The sequence below is a fragment of the Saccopteryx bilineata genome, chromosome 9 (assembly GCF_036850765.1).
Source record: "Saccopteryx bilineata isolate mSacBil1 chromosome 9, mSacBil1_pri_phased_curated, whole genome shotgun sequence".
NCBI lineage: Eukaryota > Metazoa > Chordata > Mammalia > Chiroptera > Emballonuridae > Saccopteryx > Saccopteryx bilineata.
The window spans coordinates 10,830,097-10,851,571 of record NC_089498.1 but is presented as its reverse complement, the minus strand read 5'-3'; the positions used below and the strand labels follow the sequence as shown (position 1 = coordinate 10,851,571).

Sequence of the window (21,475 nt, the reverse complement as noted above, 5' to 3'; positions counted from 1 at the left end):
TTCCAGCTCCTCCCCCCTTCTTTCTCTCCGTCTCTCTCTCTCTCCCTCTCTCTCTCCTCTCTAAAAATGAATAAAGAAAAAAAGAGAAAAAAAAATAGATTCTGATGTTTAAATTGTCTGTTTCTGATGCTATTCTCTTACTGGAATTGATAGCCATATTGTAAAAATTTAAAGTTAATATGTAGGGTATGAATTGGTCAATGGATACTGGTATCCTAATAAACAAAATTGAAAAAACACTGATGAGCCATTGCTGTGCTATAAAAACAGGTTTTTGCATTAATGCTGGAGTCATAACTGAGGCTAGCTGTAGTGAAAAAACTGAATCAACTTACTTTGATTATGAACTTGTGGGAGAGTTGAATTTGAAGGGCTTTTAGAGAGTAAAAGACGATAGATTGTTTAATCAGCGTAGCACTTGTAACCTTTTCTTTGCACCTTTTCCAGATTTTCCCCAAGAACGCTGTCCTGTGGTGCTTGCACCACTTTTATACCCTGAAAAACGGGACATTCTAATGGACAGGATCCTGCCTGATTCCGGAGGGGTAGCTAAAACCATGATGGAGAGCTCTTTGGCTGATTTCATGCAAGAAGTAGGCTATGGCTTTTGTGCAAGGTTGGTAGCAAGACATTAAACTAATTCCTCTTGTGTCAAGCGCAGTGTAATTCTTTAAAGCAAGCTCTTAAGATTTCTTAACGTGTTACCATCTTTCCCTCTCAAGAATTTACTTCTAAATTTAATCTTCTGCATATTAGTTCTGGAGGCAGCATAACTATCCTGGTGGCTCCATTTCTATCTCTACCCCCTCCCCCACCTGTTTCTCAAATTCAGCCTAGTTGCCGGGATCAATATTTTGAGCTTTTTTTTTGAGGGAAGAGAGGGCTGAGGCAAGTGTTTCTCCTTCCTGGTCTCACATGCAATTTCATCCCTGCACCTTAATCTTCTGTCCTCTGCCTTTTCTGTTGTTTTTTTGTTTGTTTATTTGTTTTTTTGTCATTTTTTTTTTTATACCCGGCCTCTTGCACGTTTTTCCTATGTTCTGGGGGCACCAAAGTAATTTAGTTGTACTTATGACTGTGATGTAATAGATTGTTAATATTTTTATAAAAGTAAATTAAAGGCATTACTGTGCTTTTCTTTAAGTGTAATTTTAGTTTTTAAAACTCACATAAACCACATTCCCACTTATGTTTGAAAGTTTTTTTTGTTTTGTTTTGTTTCTTACACAGAGACAGAGAGTCAGAAAGAGGGGTAGATAGGGACAGACAGGAACAGAGAGGGATGAGAAGCATCAATCATCAGTTTTTCCTTGCGACACCGTAGTTGTTCATCGATTGCTCTCATATGTGCCCTGACTGCGGGCCTTCAGCAGACCGAGTAACTCCTTGTACGAGCCAGCGACCTTGGGTCCAAGCTGGTGAGCCTTTGCTCAAACCAGATGGGCCCGTGCTCAAGCTGGCGACCTCAGGGTCTCAAACCTGGGTCCTCCGCATCCCAGTCCAACGCTCTATCCACTGCGTCACCGCCTGGTCCGGCTGAAAGTGTTTTTGTTGTGTGTGTGCGAAGTGAAAAGTTAGGATACCTTTTCAAGGCTCTGTACATGTCAGAATAACCAAACTGACCTTGAATATTAGTTTTTTTTGGTTTGTTTTTTTTTTACAAAGAGAGAGAGAGAGAGGAATAGACAAGGACAGACAGACAGGAATGGAGAGATGAGAGTATCAATCATTAGTTTTTCGTTGTGCGTTGCAACACCTTAGTTTATTGATTGCTTTCTCATATGTGCCTTGACCGTGGGCCTTCAGCAGACCAAGTAACCCCTTGCTTGAGCCAGCGACCTTGGGCTTTTGTTCAAACCAGATGAGCCCGCGCCCAAGCTGGCGACCTCAGAATCTCGAACCTGGGTCCTCTGCATCCCAGTCCAACGCTCTATCCACTGTGCCAGGCAATATTAGTATTTTACGGAGTAACTTGAATTATACTGAAGATTGAGATTGTTTTATCTTCATGAAAGATTATTCTTGGCTCACATTTTCTTCATTGATCTCTTAAAGTTTTTCCATTCAGCTAAGTAGGTAGTGTTTTACATTCTTAGGTATATAAAAGTAACAAGAAATAAGGCTTTTTATTTTGCCTATATTAAAACTAGGGATGTCACTCAAGGGCTCATTTTATGTTATCATTTCTTTACCTTGATGTGAGCGGCGGTAGTGTTTTTCTGAAGTAAAATTTCTGTTTCAGTATTGAAGAGTGTCGCAATATAATCATGCAGTTTGGTGTTCGGGAGGTTACAGCTGCCCAGGTTGCAAGAGTCTTAGGAATGATGGCTCGAACTCATTCAGGATTAACAGATGGAATTCCATTACAAGTAAGTGTAGAAATCAGCTATTTTACAACACAAATGAAACGCAGGTGCCCCATTGTTTATTAAATTACAGTATGATTGGTCTTTCTACCAGTCTGCCCTGACTAGATTAAGTAGTTGGGTTTATTTAATTCAAATTTTACTTGTACAGAGTATCTCTGCTCCTGGCAGTGGGATCTGGAGTGATGGAAAAGATAAAAGTGATGGAGCACAGGCGCACACATGGAATGTAGAAGTCTTGATTGATGTTCTCAAAGAACTGGTGAGTGCATGTAATCATGTGTGTACTTTCATAATGTTAGGGTGAGTTAACCCACAGAAAGTTAATTTTTAATTTTATTTTATTTTGTAGTATTCCGAAGTGAGAATGGGGGGAGGCAGGCAGACAGACTCCCGCATGTGCCCAACCAGGATCCACCAGGCATGCCCACCAGGGGGCGATGCTCAGTGGAGGCCATGGAGCCATTCTCAGTGCCCAGGGCTAACTTTGCTCCAGTGGAGCCTTGGCTGTGGGAGAGGAACAGAGAGACAGAGAGAAAGGAGAGAGGAAGGGGTGGAGAAGCAGATAGGCGCTTCTCCTGTGTGCCCTGTCCTGGAATCAAATCTGGGATTTCCACACGCTGGGGCCAACACTCTTCCGCTGAGCCAACAGGCCAGGGCCCAGAAAGTAAATTTTAATGTATAAAATGACCAGCTGAATGAGAGTAGTAATTTTTTCTTGCCTTTATAATTATGTACATAATTCCAATTTTATTCCTTTGGAGGGTTGCTGTGGAATTTTGAGTGGCACCGCTGAGGTGACTTGGTGGTTTGGGTTATAGGTGTGTGGGGTTTTGGAAGGACTAATTTCTTTTAAAGTAATGATTATGTGAGGAATCATTGAGGAGAAAGAAGATCTTTTGAACATTTTTGTAGGCAGGGAGTAGAAGACACTTTGAGATACACAATGGGTTTGTTTTGTTTTGATTGCATACCTATCAAGAATGGGAGGAGGAAACCAGCTGGGCAGCATGCCTGTGGATGTACCAAACTTGTCTTTACCTAGGATAATGCTATTTAACAGTCCATTTATAGTTCTGTTCTTTCACATTCCGTACTTGAGATAAATTTTAGAAAAATTCTTTTTCTAAATGTTGTTACCTTAGAGGGAATGTTATTGTTGACTTAGAGTCAGAATACCTCATTTGTAGTTCGCTTTTTGTACCATATACAAAGCAAGCATTAAGGTTTTCTTGGCTTAATAGGAGTCATTTTATGGCAAAACTAAACTGTGATGCTTTAATTGGAGATTTTAAATATACAATGTGCACATGCCTTTTTTTCTTTCAAGCACAAATTATACTTAGTACTTTGTGCAAAGTGTTTGGTACCATATTTCCCCATGTATAAGACGCACAGTTAAAAAAAGTTGGTCTTGCCCTGGCCGGTTAGCTCAGCGGTAGAGCGTCGGCCTAGCGTGCGGAGGACCCGGGTTCGATTCCCGGCCAGGGCACACGGGAGAAGCGCCCATTTGCTTCTCCACCCCTCCGCCGCGCTTTCCTCTCTGTCTCTCTCTTCCCCTCCCGCAGCCAAGGCTCCATTGGAGCAAAGATGGCCCGGGCGCTGGGGATGGCTGTGTGGCCTCTGCCCCAGGCGCTAGAGTGGCTCTGGTCACGGCAGAGCATCGCCCCCTGGTGGGCAGAGCATCGCCCCTGGTGGGTGTGCTGGGTGGATCCCGGTCGGGCGCATGCGGGAGTCTGTCTGACTGTCTCTCCCTGTTTCCAGCTTCAGAAAAATGAAAAAAAAAAAAAAAATTGGTCTGAAAACTGGGTGCATTTTATTACTTTTTACAGAGACAGAGAGGGAGAAGGATAGACAGGGACAGACAGACAGGAACGAAGAGATGAGAAGCATCAATCATCAGTTTTTCATTGCACATTGCAACACCTTAGTTGTTCATTGATTGCTTTCTCATATGTGCCTTGACCGCGGGCCTTCAGCAGACTGAGTAACCCTTTGCTGGTGCCAGTGACCTTGGGTTCAAGCTGGTGGGCTTTTTTTTTTTCCCCTCAAATCAGATGAGCCGGCGCTCAAGGTGGCGACCTCGCCGTCTCGAACCTGGGTCCTCTGCATCCCAGTCCTACGCTCTATCCACTGCGCCACCGCCTGGTCAGGGCAGAACTGGGTGCATTTTATACAGTGGTTGTAGAAGTATAGCATTTCAAATGCCATAGATCAGTGGTTGGCAAACTGGCTCGTGAGCCACATGTGGCTCTTTGGCCCCTTGAGTGTGGCTCTTCCACAAAATACCATGTGTGGGCACTACCTCAATAAGGAATGTACCTACCTATATAGTTTAAGTTTAAAAAATTTGGCTCTCAAAAGAAATTTCAATCGTACTGTTGATATTTGGCTCTGTTGACTATTGAGTTTGCTGACCACTGCCATAGATGGAACTGTGAGGATGAGGCAATATATGAAGACAGTGATTTGTCATCAGACACAGATGAGGACAAGTTAATGGATGGGAATTTTGACAGTTATGAGGAGTTATATGAATTTTTAAGATGAATAAAACTTGTTCAATAACTTGAGGTAATTATTTTTCTCTTTTCAAATTTTGGGCCCCAAATTTAAGGTATGTCTTATACATGGAGAGGGGAAATATGGTAAATTATTATTTTCTTTATGAGTTTTTATTTATTCATTTTTATGAGAGGAGAGAGTAGAAAGAGAGAGAGAGACAACGGGAGAAGCAGGAAGCATCAACTTCCATAGGTGCCTTGACCAGGCAAGCCCAGGGTTTCAAACTGGTGACCTCAGCATTCCAGTTCGACGCTCTATCCACTGTGCCACCACAGGCCAGGCGGTAAATTATTTTTTATAAACTTGTTTCCTTTGCTTTGTGTTTCTTTAAGGTGTCTCATGTGGTTTTTTGTTTGTTTGTTTGTTTGTTTTTGATATACAGAATCTAGACTTTTCTTGATGCACATACTGCTGTGCTTTGATGAGATCTTATCATTGGTTTACTTCTGCAACTTTGTTCCAAGGTAGTAGAATCTTGGTATAAAGAGGAGACCTGGCATGAAGTGTTACTTACTTGCCATGTTTGGGATGAGAGTGTTCATGGGACTTAGTAGAATATGAGAGAAGTCCCATTTGTGTACTCATGGGGTCAGAAGTATGTTGTGAAGAGTACCCTGCTAGTAGAGACAATTTAGTTTGAATGTTAAGAACTAGCCTGACCAGGTGGTGGTGCAGTCGATAGAGCATCGGACTGGGATGCCGAGGACCCAGGTTTGAGACCCCAAGGTCACTAGGTTGAGCTTAAGCTCATCTGGCTTGAGGAAAAAACTCACCAGCTTGGACCCAAGGTCGCTGGCTCAAACAAGGGGTTATTGGGTCTGCTGAAGGCCCGCGGCCAAGGCACATATGAGAAAGCAATCAAGAACAACTACGGTGTCGCAACGAAAAACTAATGATTGATTCTTCTCATCTCTCTCTCTGTACCTGTAAAAAAATAAATAAATAAACTTACTTATTGCTTGGCCAGGTAGTGGCAAAGTGGATAGAGCGTCATACAGGGATGCAGAGGACACAGATTCGAAACCCTCAGGTTGCCAGCTTGAGCTTGGGATCATAGACATGACCCCATGGTTGCTGACTTGAGCTCGAAGGTCACTGGTTTGAGCAAATGGTCACTTGCTCTGCTGTAGGCTCCTGGTCAAGGCACATATGATTAAGCAATCAATGAACAAACTAAGGTGTTGCAATGAAGAATTGATGTTTCTCATCTCTCTCCCTTCTCTCTCTCTCTTTCACTAAAAATAAAAAAGAAACAAACAAAAAAATGAATTTACTATTCTAAAGTTTTTTGTAAGTGCCAGAAAGATTCAGATGATTTTGAGTTTATAATTAGAATATCTTGGTTGAACTTCAGATTTAATTTTGCTTTTTGGATGAAGCATCAAAATATGTGTACTTTTAGTTCACTCAGCTTTGAAATTTTTTTCGTTTTAGAACCCGAGTTTGAATTTTAAGGAAGTAACTTATGAACTGGACCATCCTGGATTTCAAATTCGTGACAGTAAAGGACTTCGTAATGTGGTTTATGGCATTCAACGGGGTCTGGGTATGGAGGTGTTGTTCCCAGTAGACCTCATATATAGACCATGGAAACATGCAGAAGGCCAGGTAAATGCATGATGTTTAGCAATAGAAGGGGGAAAATAATGATCTATTTCTTACCTAAGGCCATCTATCCATTGATTTAAACAGTCTTTTAAAGTAGAATTTGTTTTGTATGGTTCAGAAAAGCAGAAATTCATAAATTTGTAGGAATGTTATCCTATATAGTTTAGTATTATGCAGATTCATTTGGAGTATAGCAATCAAACTGTTTAATGATGTTTGTCTCCAGGTCCATCACATCCTGCACCTTTCATCTGTCTGAATTGTCTGCGATTTTAAAAGAGAAAATAATTAAGATCTTTAAAGGGAAATTGTCATTCTAATAACCTTATGATTGAGAATAGCCTAATGAAAATGTTCCTGGTTTTTATAGCTTCACTGTTGTATATGGTTGTAAGGACTTTCTCCTCTTGTTCCAGCTCTCCTTTATTCAGCATTCCCTTATAAACCCAGATATCTTCTGTTTTGCTGACTATCCCTGTCATACTGTTGCCACTGATATTCTGAAAGCACCCCCAGAGGATGACAATCGAGAAATTGCCACATGGTAAGCACTCATCTTGCTCTTGAAAGGGTCATTTTTACTTTCTTGATAAAAAAAAAAAAAGAAGACATGAGTAGTTAGCAGTTACATAGTTAAAAAGTTCAAATGAAACTTTGGTTTTTTTGTTTTTGTATTTTTCTGAAGTGAGATGCAGGGAGGCAGAGAGACAGACTCCAGCATGTGCCCGACAGGAATCCACCTGGCATGCCCACCAGGGGGCGATGCTCTTGCAACCAGAGCCATTCTAAGGCCTGAGGCGGAGACCATGGAGCCATCCTCAGCGCCTGGGCCAACTTGCTCCAGTGGAACCTTGGCTGTGGGAGAGGAAGAGAGAGACAGAGAGAAAGGAGAGAGGGGGAAGGGTGGAGAAGCAGATGGGCACTTTTTCTGTGTGGCCTGGCCGGGAATCGAACCCAGGACTTCACGCACTGCTAGACCGACGCTCTACCACTGAGCCAACCGGCTAGGGCCACCTTAACTTTTTATAGCGTGATGATGGATAAAAATCTGTTTTTCATCCCATCACTAGATAGTTATATCTCGCCTCTTGTAAGGTCTGCCATTAGATATTTTTTCAAACTTTAAATGTTGGAAGGAGGTTTATAAATATTCTTAGTATTCAATTCCTTTATTCTCTGTTGATTTGCTTTTTTAAAATAATAGCTCATTATGGCCAACCCATCAAATCTAAAACTTTCAGCAAAATTGCTTGGTTTATCTGAGTTCTAGTTTCAAGTTTCTGAGGGAGAATCTGACTCTGGCTTTGTGGTTTCTCCTACAAGGAGATCACTTCTCTTTGGGGAGGTGAGGTGAGGCTGGTGGAAGTACCTCATTCCTGTTGAGACACACACTTGGCTATAGGAAGGGGGCATGGGTTGGATTGGTCCCCAAGAGCATCTGCTTTACAATGTTGTTTTTTTTCCTCCGCCATACTCTACTGGAGCACTTTTCTGACATGTAGCAGATTATTATTTTTATTTTATTTTTTGGCCATGGGAGGTAGTTTTAGGACAGTTTAAAGCCCTTGAGGTTGCCAGATCTTCTGAAACTAGGGTTGGCAAAAATTTCTTGTGAAGGGTTAGTTAACATCTGGCTTTGCAGATCAAATGGTGTCTATAGCAACTTAACTCTTTTTTTATAGCACAATAAAAGGAGTGTTTGTAATTATGGAAATGGCAAGTGGTGTCCCTTTCCCCTCACTTATTCTCTGTTAATTTGGACTGCCTTTGAAATAAGTTTTGTACACCTAGATTTTCACTGATGTATTTTACTCGCATTTTTGTTAGGAAGAGCTTGGATTTGATTGAATCTCTGCTGAGGCTCGCAGAGGTGGGGCAGTATGAGCAAGTCAAGCAGCTCTTCAGCTTCCCTATCAAACACTGTCCAGATATGCTGGTGTTGGCCTTACTGCAAATCAACACCTCCTGGCACACCTTGCGTCACGAACTCATCTCCACTCTGATGCCAATTTTCCTTGGGAACCATCCTAACTCTGCTATTATTTTGCACTATGCATGGCATGGGCAGGTAAGACATGATCATTTCTTTGTCAGAGGGTGTTCAGTGAGGGAAGTTGTCAGTCTTGGAATTATGACAGTCTGGAAAAGTCACACTTCTATAAAGATTATTATCTTTTTCTATCATGTGGCTATTGAGGTGTAAAAATTAAAGGACTAAAATATTCAGTGCTATATTACGAAAGCTCTATGTTGCTAGGGCCACAGTATCCTTTTGATAACAGTAAGGAGCCTCATCATTGATCCAGGAAACAGAAGGTACTCATTTACTTTCTAACAGTAAATAGGGAGGGGGTGTCACAAATCAATTTCGGTGGCAGTACTTTCTGTTTTACCCCAGTCAAGCATTTATATTTTATTTTAGTTTCTGGTGAAATACTGTCAAGCTCCTGTGCTTTTCACACTCTTATTTTGTAAAACATATTTGACAGAAATTCTTCTGTCCATCAATTTTTTAAAATTTAATTTTATATATTTGAAATCATTTATTGAAAGAAAAAATTTTTTGAGAGAGAGAGAGAGACAGCAAAAGAGAGAGATGAGAAGCATGAACATGTAGTTGCTTCACTTTAGTTGTTCATTGATTGCTTCTCGTATAGGCCCTGATGGGGTGGCTCAAGCTGAGCCAGTGGGACCCCTTGCTCAGTCCAGCGACCTTGGGATCATGTCACTGATCCCGTGTTCAAGCCAAGAGCCTGTGCTCAAGCCTGGCAACCTCAGCGTTCTGGGTCGACACTCTAACCACTTCACCCATCACACAGGTCAGGCTTTTTTTTTTTTCCTTGTTAGTTTGTATTTTTAATGACAAATGCAAAAGGTTAAGAGAAAGCTGTCATCTTTTCCTTTACATCACATGCCCTTTGTGGCTACTGTTTTCTTTTAATTATTTTTATAGTAGTTTATCTTTGTATATCAGTACTTTCCAGTACTCTACTTGTAAATGAAGAATTTTAGCCTTTTGTTTCATGCCGTTCAATCAGGTCTCCTCCATTTGTAAAAACTAAGATTGTGCATGGTACACTTAATAGTTTAAAGAAATTAAAGAATGTTTAACAAACAGTTAAAAGTTTGCAGCCCAGACATACTTTTTTTTTTTTTTTTGTATTTTTCTGAAGTTGGAAATGGGGAGGCAGTCAGACAGACTCCTGCATGTGCCCGACCGGGATCCACCCGGCACGCCCACCAGGGAGCGATGTTCTGCCCATCTGGGGCGTTGCTCTGTTGCAACCAGAGCCATTCTAGTACCTGAGGCAGAGGTCGCAGAGCCATCCTCGGGGCCCACGCCACTTTGCTCCAATGGAGCCTTGGCTGTGGGAGGGGAAGAGAGACAGAGAGGAAGGAGAGGGGGAGGAGTGGAGAAGCAGATGGGCGTTTCTCCTGTGTGCCCTGGCCGGGAATCGAACCCGGGACTCCTGCACGCCAGGCTGACGCTCTACCACTGAGCCAACCGGCCAGGGCCTACCCAGACATTCTTAACATCTTTCTCACTGCTAAAACAGTTATTAAAGTGGTTTAGATAGAGTGATAGCAATTGCTTTGCCATCACTTCTTTGAGAAGTACTAAATTTCAACTATTTGGTTTTTTATCATTTAGCTGCAAGCCTTTATATTTTATATCACTTCTCATCCAGGCTGTTTTCTGGTAAAAAAAAAAAACAACTTTTTTTTAAATAATTACAATGACATTCTCATTTGTGAAAATTGACTTATAACAAACACCACTCTCAGAAATGCTAGTACCACACTACTATGAAATATGAGAAACAATGACCTTAAAATGTTTCCTTTTTACTATATACTATTAACTTGTAATTTAACTTCAAGGAATTAATATATAATATATACTTGATGTATCCATATGTTCATATCATAATCTAATTTTTTGTTTAAAAATGCGTAGGCAGTCCTGGACAGTTTGCTCAGGAGGTTAGAGCGTTGTCCTAATACTCAAAGGTTGTAGGTTTGGTCCCTAGTCAGGGCACATACAGGAACAGATTGGTGTTTTTCTCTCTCTCTCACCACATCCTCTCTCTCTCTCTTTCTCTCTCTCTCTCTCTCTGAAATCAATCAATAATTTTTTTTTTAATCAGAAAAGAAAATGCATAGGCATATTTTATAAGAAATTTGTTGAGTGACAAGATAGCCCCAGGGTTTAGGGGCAGGCTTCATTTTCATGATGTGGAAATAACTGCTCTCCCCACAAAGAATGTCATTATGATCAGTACTTGAGGCTTATACTTAATGTCTGCACTGGTGACAGGCCTCATTTTTACATAAAAACAACAAGTAAAATTAGCTGGACATTTGCAGTAGTGCCTGTAAAAATGTTCTGCAGCTTTACTATTTAACTCTCCTTTTCTTTTCTTAGGGACAGTCTCCCTCAATCCGCCAACTTATCATGCATGCAATGGCAGAATGGTACATGCGAGGGGAGCAGTATGACCAGGCCAAATTGTCTCGAATACTTGATGTGGCCCAGGACTTGAAGGTGAGCTTGGAGGGACAGAATAACACATTTATATTTATTTACTTAGTTATTTATTTAGTTATTTATTTAATTCCCCTTTTTCCAAGCGAGAGGAGGGGAGATAAAGAGATTCCCCACATATGCCCCAACTAAGATCCACCCTCCATTTGGGGCTGATGCTCTGCCCATCTGTGACCATGCTCGCAAACAAGCTATTTTCAGTTCCTGAGGCGGAGGCTCCACTGAGCCATTCTCCATGCCCAGGGCCATGCTTGAACCAATGGAGCCATGGCTGTGGGAAGCATAAAGAAAGGGGGGGTGGGATGAGGTGTAGAAGCAAATGGTCAACTCTCTTGTGTGCCCTGACTGGGAATCAACACATGTTGAGCCAATGCTCTACCACTGAGCCAGGGCCAATTTTTATTTATTAATAATAAAAAACAACTCATTTTATGTAACATAGATGGCTTGGGAATAATTCGCATATAACAACTTTTAGCTAAAATGAGACAGGAATTTTTTAACTAGAAAGGGATTGGAAGCAGAGTGGTTTTAGAGATGTAAAAATACGGCAAAATTCATTTTTATTGGACTGAATTTTGTTAGCTTTTTATCTAATATATATATGTTATTTTAATGTTTATTGATTTTTAGAGAGGATGGGAAAGAGAAAGACAGGAACATTAGTCTATTTCTGTATCTGCTTGACTGGATCAAACCAGCAACCTCTGTACTTGGGACGATGCTCTGACCAACTGAGCTAGCCAGCCAGGGCTGAATTTTGTTAGTTTTTCAGTGATATTTGCAATGGCTGTTTTATTTTAAAGTAAGTCATATTTTATCTCAGATGTAATCTGGGAGATAACAATTTTTGGAGAAGATGCTTTTTTCAGCCCTTTTGCAAAATTCATTAGCATTAACCTGACCTTTTGAGAAATAGTGTGACTCTTGATGCCTTTGATAACTAGGGGCATATAGTACATATAGTACTAGTGTTACAGATTTATTCAGGTTAGAATAAGATGGAGTTTAGATTGTTAAAAATGGATCAGGATTATTTTTTTATGTTTTGTATCTTGTTCTGCTTTAGTAGTAGTTACTTGAAAAAGTACAGGGTAAACTATTTAAAAGTAAAGTCAGTTTGAAATGTTTACCTTATTTTAAGTAGAGACTAATGTTACAGTTGAAGGACTAAGCTGCTTAAAAAATTGTGGCTACAAAAATATTAGCAGTATGTTTTATTTAGGCTTATTTATGAAAATAAAAGCCAGAAACGGAAAGTAGGACAGAGAGATAGAAAATGATTTAATTGCTTGACTTGTAGTTTCTAATGTTCTTTTTCTAGGCCTTGTCAATGCTGCTAAATGGTACTCCATTTGCCTTTGTTATTGACCTTGCTGCACTTGCTTCACGTCGTGAATACCTCAAACTTGACAAGTGGCTCACAGATAAAATTCGAGAGCATGGAGTAAGCAGGATTTGTCCATTTATTACTGATTTTAAATATTAATGTCTAAAATAGTTGAAGAGAAAAATTACCTTTTAATTGTGTCAGTTAAGATGTTATTCTGGATTTTAGTCATGGTGCTTAGTCTTTAATCTGTAATCAGTTAAAATCAATTTCAAATACACAGAGATGTTCTCTTTTTCAGGAGCCTTTTATCCAGGCATGCATGACTTTTTTAAAGAGACGGTGCCCTTCTATCTTGGGTGGACTTGCCCCAGAGAAAGATCAGCCCAAAAGTGCACAACTTCCTCCAGAAACTCTGGCGACGATGTTGGCCTGTTTACAAGCTTGTGCAGGGTAAGAAGAGCATGCTTGAAAATGACCGTCTAATTTTGGAATTGAATTATATTGGTAATTGTTGATTTGGGGAAGAATGGATAAATAATTTTTAAATTTAAAGTACTGTATACTAAAAATACATACCAGCTTCACTTGAGTGTTTTTTTGTTGTTGTTTTTTTTTTTTTCTGAAGCTGGAAACTGGGAGGCAGTCAGACAGACTGCCACATGTGCCCGACCGGGTTCCACCCGGCACGCCCACCAGGGGGCGATGCTCTGCCCATCCGGTGCATCGCTCAGTCGCGACCAGAGCCACTCTAGTGCCTGGGGCAGAGGCCAAGGAGCCATCCCCAGCGCCCGGGCCATCTTTTTGCTCCAATGGAGCCTCGGCTGCGGGAGGGGAAGAGAGAGACAAGAGAGGAAGGAGAGGGGGAGGGGTGGAGAAGCAGATGGGCGCCTCTCCTGTGTGCCCTGGCCAGGAATCGAACCGGGGACTTCTGCACACCAGGCTGACGCTCTACCACTGAGCCAACCGGCCAGGGCCTGTTTGTTTTTTATATAAGGTGTATGATAGGGTTTCAGTTACATGTTTTAGGTGTGGATGTTTGTTTGTCCCAACACCATTTGTTGAAAAGGCTGATCTTTCTCTTTTATATAAAATCAATCACCCAGCCTGACCAGGTGGTGCAGTGGATAGAGTGTCAGACTAGGACATGGAGGACCCAGGTTTGAAACCCTGAGGTTGCCAGCGTGAGCATGGGCTCATCTGGTTTGAGCAAGGGCCACTCACTCAGCTGTAGCAACCCACCTTCAGTCAAGGCACATATGAGAAAGCAATCAGTGAACAACTAAAATGCCGCAAACGAAGAATTGATGCTTCTCATCTCTCTCCCTTCCTGTCTGTCCCTTTCTCTGTCACACACACACACACAAAAAAAAAAAAAAAAAAAAAAATCAGCTGCTCATATGTCTATGTTTTATTTCTGGACTCTTAATTTTATTCCATTGATCTATATGTCTATCCTTATATCAGTTCCACACTGTCTTGATTACTAGAACTTTTTGCTAAGTTTTGAAGTTGGGATGTATGAATCTTTAAATTAGTTGCTCTTTTTCAAGATTGTTTTGGTTGTTCTGGGTCTCTTGTTTTTCCATATAAATTTTAGGACCAGCTTGTCAACTTTTGCAAAGAAATTGGAAAGTAGTCCACTGGTATTTTGATAAGGATTGTGTTGAAACTTGTGATCATTTTAGTGAATATGCCGCTTAACAATGTTGAGTCTTCTAATCGTGAATCTGAGATGTTTATCCATTTATTTCTATAATTTTTTTTTTTCAGAGAGAGAGAGAGGGATAGACAAGGACAGACAGACAAGGAAAGGAGAGAGATGAGAAGCATCAATTATTAGTTTTTCTTTGCGCATTGCAACACCTTAGTTGTTCATTGATTGCTTTCTCATATGTGCCTTGACCGTGGGCCTTCAGCAGACTGAAGCCAGCAACCTTGGGTTCAAGCTGGTGGGCTTTTTGCTCAAACCAGATGAGCCTGCGCTCAATGTGGCGACCTCAGGGTCTCAAACCTGGGTCCTCTGCATCCCAGTCCAATGCTCTATCCATTGCGCCACCGCCTGGTCAGGCCATTTCTGTAATATTTTTTTAGTGATGTTTTGTTGTTTTCATTGCACAAGTCTTGCACTTGTTGAGTATTTTATACAAGTCATATCATTAGTTATTGGAGATAGTTTTATTTTTTCTTTCCCACCTGGGTGCCTTTTTTTTTTCTTGCCAACTTTCTCTAGCATAAACTTTCAGTCTATTGTTGAATAAAAGTAGTGAGAGCAGACATCCCTGTCTTAAGATTTTTAGGAGGAAAGTCCCTATTTTCACTCTTAAGTGTGACTTCTTTTATTTAGTGTGATGTATCATAGATGCCCTTCAGGTTGAGTTTTTCTTACCTTCTAGTTATAGTTAGTTGGGTGCTTTATCATGCAAGCATTTTGACATATGCCTCTACCTGCATCCATTGAGATGATCATGCGTCGCAGCGAAAAACTGATGATTGATGCTTCTCATCTCTCTCTGTTCCTGTCTGTCTGTCCCTGTCTATCCCTCTCTCTGACTTTCTCTGTCTCCCTAAAGAAAAAATAAGGCAGTTATTTGTTGAGGAACCTTAGTTGTTCATTGATTGCTTTCTCGTATGTGCCTTGACCCTGGGGGCTATAGCAGACCGAGTGATCCCTTGCTCAAACCAGATGAGCCCGCACTCAAGCTGGTGACCTTGGGGTTTTGGACCTGGGTCCTCCGCATCCCAGTCTGACGCTCTATCCTCTGCGCCACCAACTGGTCAGGCATCTATTTTTTTTTTTTTTTTTAATTATTTTGACAAGAGAGACAGGAAGAGAGAAGAGATGAGAAGCATAAATTTGTAATTGTGGCACTTTAGCTGTTCAATTATTTCTTCTCATATGTGCCTTAATGGAGGAAGAGGGTGCTTAGGCTGAGCCAGTGATCCCTTGCTCAATTCTACAACTCTGAGCTTAAGCCAGTGACCTCAGGGTTTTGAACCTGGGACCTCAGAATCCCAGGTTGACATTCCATCCACTGCACCAAAACAGGCCAGAATTTTTTTTTTTTAATTTTTTTTTATACAGAGACAGCGAGAGAGTCAGAGAGAGGGATAGATAGGGACAGACAGACAGGAACGGAGAGAGATGAGAAGCATCAATCATTAGTTTTTCATTGCGCGTTGCAACACCTTAGTTGTTCATTGATTGCTTTCTCATATGTGCCTTGACCATGGGCCTTCAGCAGACTGAGTAACCCCTTGCTCGAGCCTGCGACCTTGGGTCCAAGCTGGTGAGCTTTGCTCAAACCAGATGAGTCCGCACTCAAGCTGGGGACCTCGAGGTCTTGAACCTGGGACCTTTGCATCCCAGTCTGATGCTCTATCCACTGCGCCACTGCCTGGTCAGGCCAGAATTTTTTTTTTAATATGCCAATTTTTATTTCTCGATTATGGGAAATTAGAAGTTGGTTACATGATGGTTTTTTGGTTTTTTTAAATCAAATTTATTGGTGTGACATTGGTTAATAAAATTAGAGGTTTGAGGTGTACAGTTGTATATAATACATCATTTATATATTGTGTGATCACCACCCAAAGTAAATTCTACTTCTGTTACCATTTATATACCCTTTCTCCTCTTCTACTTTTGTCCCAGTTTCCAGATATTTTTTCTCTTTATTGGGGTGTTTTTGAGTTTGAATTTCCACCTTTGAAATGCTTTAGGTTTGCTATTGTTTTCATTATTATATGAAAGTGTTCTGTAATTTCCTTTGATATGTTGTTTATAAAAGTATATTGTTTAAAAATATATTAATTTCCACATATTGTGAATTTGCTAGTTTTACTTTTGTTACTGCTTTTCAATTTTTTTTTATATTGATTTGAGAGGGAGAGAGGGAAAGAAAGCAGAGATGGAGAGAAAGACATCAGTTTGTAGTTCCACTTATTTATGCATTCATTGGTTACTCTTGTATGTGCCCTGACCTGGGATTGAACTCACAACCTTGGTGTATCAGGACAGTGTTCTAACCCAGGGGTCAGGAAACTTTTTTTGCTGAGAGAGCCATAAACGCCACATATTTTAAAATGTAATTGTGAGAGCCATACAACGACCCGTGAACATTACGTATTATCCAATAAAAATTTGTTGTCCCGAAGGACAGCTGTGATTGGCTCTAGCCACCCGCAACTATGAACATGAGCAGTAGGAAATGAATGGATTGTAAGACATGAGAATGTTTTATATTTTTAACGTTATTATTATTTTTTTTATTAAAGATTTGTCTATTAGCCAGATGCAGCCATCAGAAGAGCCACATCTGGCTCGCGAGCCATAGGTTCCTGACCCATGTTCTAACCAATGGCCAGGGCCTTGTTTCTGATTCTAATTTTATTATGGTAGAAGAGTATACATACTTTATATGATTTTGGTCTCTTTAAAAAATTCATTGAGACCAGCCCTGGCCGGTTGGCTCAACGGTAGAGCGTCGGCCTGGCGTGTGGGGGACCTGGGTTCGATTCCCGGCCAGGGCACATAGGAGAAGCGCCCATTTGCTTCTCCACCCCCCCCCCTCCTTCCTCTCTGTCTCTCTCTTCCTCTCCCGCAGCCAAGGCTCCATTGGAGCAAAGATGGCCCGGGCGCTGGGGATGGCTCCTTGGCCTTTGCCCCAGGCGCTAGAGTGGCTCTGGTCGTGACAGAGCATCGCCCCCTGGTGGGCAGAGCATCGCTCAGGGGAGTGCCGGGTGGATCCCGGTCAGGCGCATGCGGGAGTCTGTCTGTCTCTCCCTGTTTTCAGCTTCAGAAAAAAAAAAAAAAATTATTGAGACCATTGCCCTGGCCAAGTGGCTTGGTTGGTCAAAATACCATCTCAAAGCATATTAGTGTCCAATTCCATTCTGGTCAGGGACAGGATCAATGTTCCTGTCTTTTTCTTGCATGCACCCCCTCCTTCATTTTCCCTTTTCCCTAAAACAAATAAAAATAAGCATTGAAAAAATAAATTCCTGGAGACTTGTAATATAGTCTATCCTAGAGAATTTTTCACATGTGCTTACAAAGGATGTGTAGTCACTGTTGGGTAGGGCATGTTCTGTGTATGTCTGTTCGGTTAGAATCTTTACAGTGCTGCTGAGACCTTATATTCATGTCTGTTCTGTTTTGTCTGTGGGACTCCTTTTACTTATTAATGTCAATAGTAAGTTTCTGAACTTAGGAGGAAAGATTTAAGAATGTATCAAATTTGTCTAGAGTATGAGTACAAAGGGTTCCACAGTTGTATGGGGCATTAACTCCCTAAGATGGAAGATGGGTTCCTCTGTTAAAATATTTATTCTAGTACTTGACATTTTAGACGTCAGTCAGTTTTCCATATACTTGCCATATGTTGTTACTGATTATGTGTATGGTCTTTTTAGCTATACTTAAAGAAATGTCTTGTCTTTCACTATGAAAAACTAGTATGAAAATTTCTTGTTTATTTTGATATGTCCTGATTTGGGCATAAGTTTTGACAGAGTGGTTGACAATATGGATTGTTTCTTAGAATATTTTAACATATATTGGTTGTACTGTACATACACAAGGTTTAGTTTCAGATGTATAAATTAGACTTGCAAGAGAAAGCCAATACTCAGAAAAATCCTAGTGATTAATGACAGAGGCAAAGACATAGGATATGGTGAAAAGTTAACCATATATTCCAGTAAATTTCCTTTATTAACAAGTCAGATTTGTTGAATTAGGTGGTCTGGGGAATAGCAAGTGATGTTTTCCACTTTTCTCTTTAGGAGTGTTTCTCAGGAGTTATCAGAAACCATCCTTACCATGGTAGCCAACTGCAGTAATGTTATGAATAAGGCCAGACAGCCGCCACCTGGTGTTATGCCGAAAGGACGCCCTCCTAGTGCTAGCAGCTTAGATGCCATTTCTCCTGTTCAGGTAAATGAACTCTACAGTTATTATATCTGCATTTGTTTGTAAACTTGGAACAGTATAAACTTCTACATCATTAACAATCTACTCAGTTTGTCTGAATTTATTACAGTTTAGATAACTGCATGTCTAGCATACATGACTACAGTTTAAAGGAGATTCATAAATAGGCATTGTAGTTGAGAATAGATTTTAATCATTAGAACATGACTCTGAGAGGAAAGATATAAAATAACTTATGAATGTTAATGGTAAAGGTTTCTTTTTAAAATGAGAATAACTTAGACTGGAGAAATAAGCACTGCCTTTGAACCTGATATGTCTTGTTTGTAGCTTCACGGGCCAAGCAACAGTGCTAGAGCATAAGGACTTGTTATAACTGGGGCTCTTCAGCTCTCAACTGAACTGCTCTTTTAAAAACAAGGTACATTTAAGTTACTCCCTGACACCAACCACCCCCTTCTCTCTGGGAGCAACATATTCCACTTCTCCTTTCAGCTGCATTGAATGGCAGATTGGGGTTTAAGAAAAGAAGGAGGATTTAGTGATTCTTCAGTGGCCACTTTGTGAAAGGCATTTGGTGTATCATTTTCTGTAGTCATGAAGATGTGAAGTAATGCCACAAACTTAAGAAGTTTGTAAGCGTAGTTATTAAATATTTCTAAAACTCTTGTGAATAACATACCTTGTTTTTTGTTTTTAATTATTATTAAACTAGAGATAATCTCCAACCCCCAAGATTTTCAAATTTTGACTAGATTTGGTTGTTTGCAATGGATGGTTTCTGATTTCTAATGCTTTTATTATGTTGAAGTTAATTGTTAGATTCTCTTTGATTTAAAGGGGCTTATTGGAAATTGTAATGACCTAACGTAATAGCTGTCTCATGTCAGTTTAAATGCTTAATATTACATCTGCAGGGTACTTCATGTTAAATGTTCTTGAAGTTTTATAGTCATCATCTTATGGCTCTGGTACTTTGGTGCAGGAGCTTACTCTTTAAATCAATTCCAGCTATGACAACAGTAAAAAAAAGACAGGCACACTTGACTTGATTTTGGGATTTAAGTATCAACATGATTGTTTGGGGTTTTGCAGTTTACTTATTAAGCATACAGAGAGCTGTTGCTAAAAATTGCTTTACCTGTGTCATGTGTATATCTTTGCTTGAGGTATGTTTAATACATTTTTATAATGTTTTTCTTTAGATTGATCCTCTTGCTGGAATGGCATCTCTTAGTATAGGTGGTTCAGCTGCCCCTCACACCCAGAGTATGCAGGGTTTTCCTCCAAATTTGGGTTCTGCATTCAGTACCCCTCAATCACCAGCAAAAGCATTTCCACCCCTTTCTACCCCCAATCAAACAACTGCATTCAGTGGTATCGGAGGACTTTCATCACAGCTTCCAGGTAAGTGGGTAGGTGGGGATGCAAGTTTTTTGTAATATTCATTCATTATGCCTTAGTTTGTGGTAAGGATTTGAAGTGACTGTGATAAGGCAAGCTGCTTAAAGCCTGACCAGGCGGTGGCGCAGTGGAAAGAACGTTAGCCTGGGATGCTGAGGACCCAGGTTCAGAACCCCAAGGTCGCTGGTTTGAGAGTGGGACCATAGACATGACCATGTGGTCACTGGTTTGAGCCCAAAGGTCACTGGCTGGAGCAAGGAGTCACTAGCCCAGCTGGAGCCCCACCCCCGTCAAGGCACATATGAGAAGCAGTCAGCCGCAACTACAAGTTGAAGCTTCTAATCTCTCTCCCTATCTATCTGTCTCTCTCATTCTCTTGCTTAAAAATGGAAAATACATATATATATTTTTTTCTTTTTCTTTTTTTTTTAAGAGCTGCTTAAACTAAATTGTAAAACTTGGCTTAACATCTATAGTTGGGAAGAGGAAAACATGTTACTGTAGTATTTACTTAAATTACAATTAGTATATTTTAGTTGTTGAATTCAGTAAGGATTCTGTATTTCCAAGTGACAGTATAAGCAGTAACAAGTGTGTTAATCACAAATTTTAAAGGTTTTTGCTTAGATCAAGAACTTACAGCTTTAGCCTGACCAGGCGGTTGCGCAGTGGCGTCGGACTGGGATGCGGAAGACCCAGGTTTGAGACCCCAAGGTCGCCAGCTTGAGCGCGGGCTCATCTGGTTTGAGCAAAAGCTCACCAGCATGGACCCAAGGTTGCTGGCTCGAGCAAGGGGTTACTTGGTCAGGTGAAGGCCCACGGTCAAGGCACATATGAGAAAGCAATCAATGAACAACTAAGGTGTCCCAACAAAAAAAACTGATGATTGATGCTTCTCACATCTTTGTTCTTGTCTATCCCTCTCTCTGACTCTCTCTGTTTCTTTAAAAAAAAAAAAAAAAGAACTTACAGCTTTATGAATTGCTCAAGGTTGGTTTAATAAAGGTTAAAAATATTTCACATATTAGATTTAGGTGTATATTCTGCTTCTTTGCACTTACCCTACCTTGAAAACTAGAGCAAATCCCTAAGATATTATAGTTTTGTAAATATTTGGCTTTTGGCTTTATTTTGAAGTAAAGGCTACTTTTCCCCCCTTTCTCTTGGACCCAGTTGTTTCTTCTGAGCTTTTTACTCCTTTTATTTTTCAGACTATATGTTTAGAGTATTAAGACGTAAGGACTGAAATGTTAGAATCGCTCTGTAACCTGATTAACACTGTTGCTATGTGGTGCTAGCCCTGGTTGTTTATTCATTTAAAGCAAATTTACTCTATATGTAAGGCTTGAGCGATCTATTAGAAGAGCTCTGTTTGCTACTTGGGGGAATAAGATGTCCTGGCTCACGTTAACTTAGAAGACAGTGGCATGAAATCCTTCCGTTATAATCATTAAGGAAAGCAAGTCAGTTTGTACTTGGACTACCTTGTATCACATATGAGAACCTACTATAGAGAAGCTAATAATGCTTATTTTTGGTTTTCTATTTTTGAGAAACGAATAATTCTGAATGCTAAAGAAATTTTGGCCTTGTCTGTTTTCACCTACCCTTATTTAGAGTCTCTTTAAAATTAAATAGACATTATAAGAGAATTAACAAAGATCCTGAGTTTTTAAATAAGAACTTACGAGGAATGATAAGACATTTTTGGCTGCTTCGTT

The 21,475-nt window shown here is 40.4% G+C and overlaps 1 protein-coding gene and 1 non-coding gene across 11 annotated transcripts in view; both read left to right on the top strand.

Annotated features, from left to right (window-relative positions):
- Positions 1-21,475, top strand: part of CNOT1 (CCR4-NOT transcription complex subunit 1) — a 91,593-nt gene that overhangs the window by 34,481 nt on the left and 35,637 nt on the right. For all 10 annotated transcript variants that reach the window (XM_066242386.1, XM_066242382.1, XM_066242387.1 and 7 more), the window contains 11 exons: positions 448-616; positions 2,243-2,369; positions 2,518-2,628; positions 6,366-6,539; positions 6,956-7,083; positions 8,367-8,607; positions 10,966-11,085; positions 12,410-12,532; positions 12,717-12,868; positions 18,203-18,353; positions 19,556-19,757. In XM_066242386.1, the coding sequence (XP_066098483.1) occupies positions 448-616; positions 2,243-2,369; positions 2,518-2,628; positions 6,366-6,539; positions 6,956-7,083; positions 8,367-8,607; positions 10,966-11,085; positions 12,410-12,532; positions 12,717-12,868; positions 18,203-18,353; positions 19,556-19,757 (1,698 nt within the window). The remainder of the gene's footprint in view (positions 1-447; positions 617-2,242; positions 2,370-2,517; positions 2,629-6,365; positions 6,540-6,955; positions 7,084-8,366; positions 8,608-10,965; positions 11,086-12,409; positions 12,533-12,716; positions 12,869-18,202; positions 18,354-19,555; positions 19,758-21,475) is intronic.
- On the top strand, positions 18,644-18,779 carry LOC136313803 (small nucleolar RNA SNORA50). The gene has a single exon (XR_010727233.1). It is a non-coding gene; the product is annotated as a small nucleolar RNA SNORA50 (small nucleolar RNA).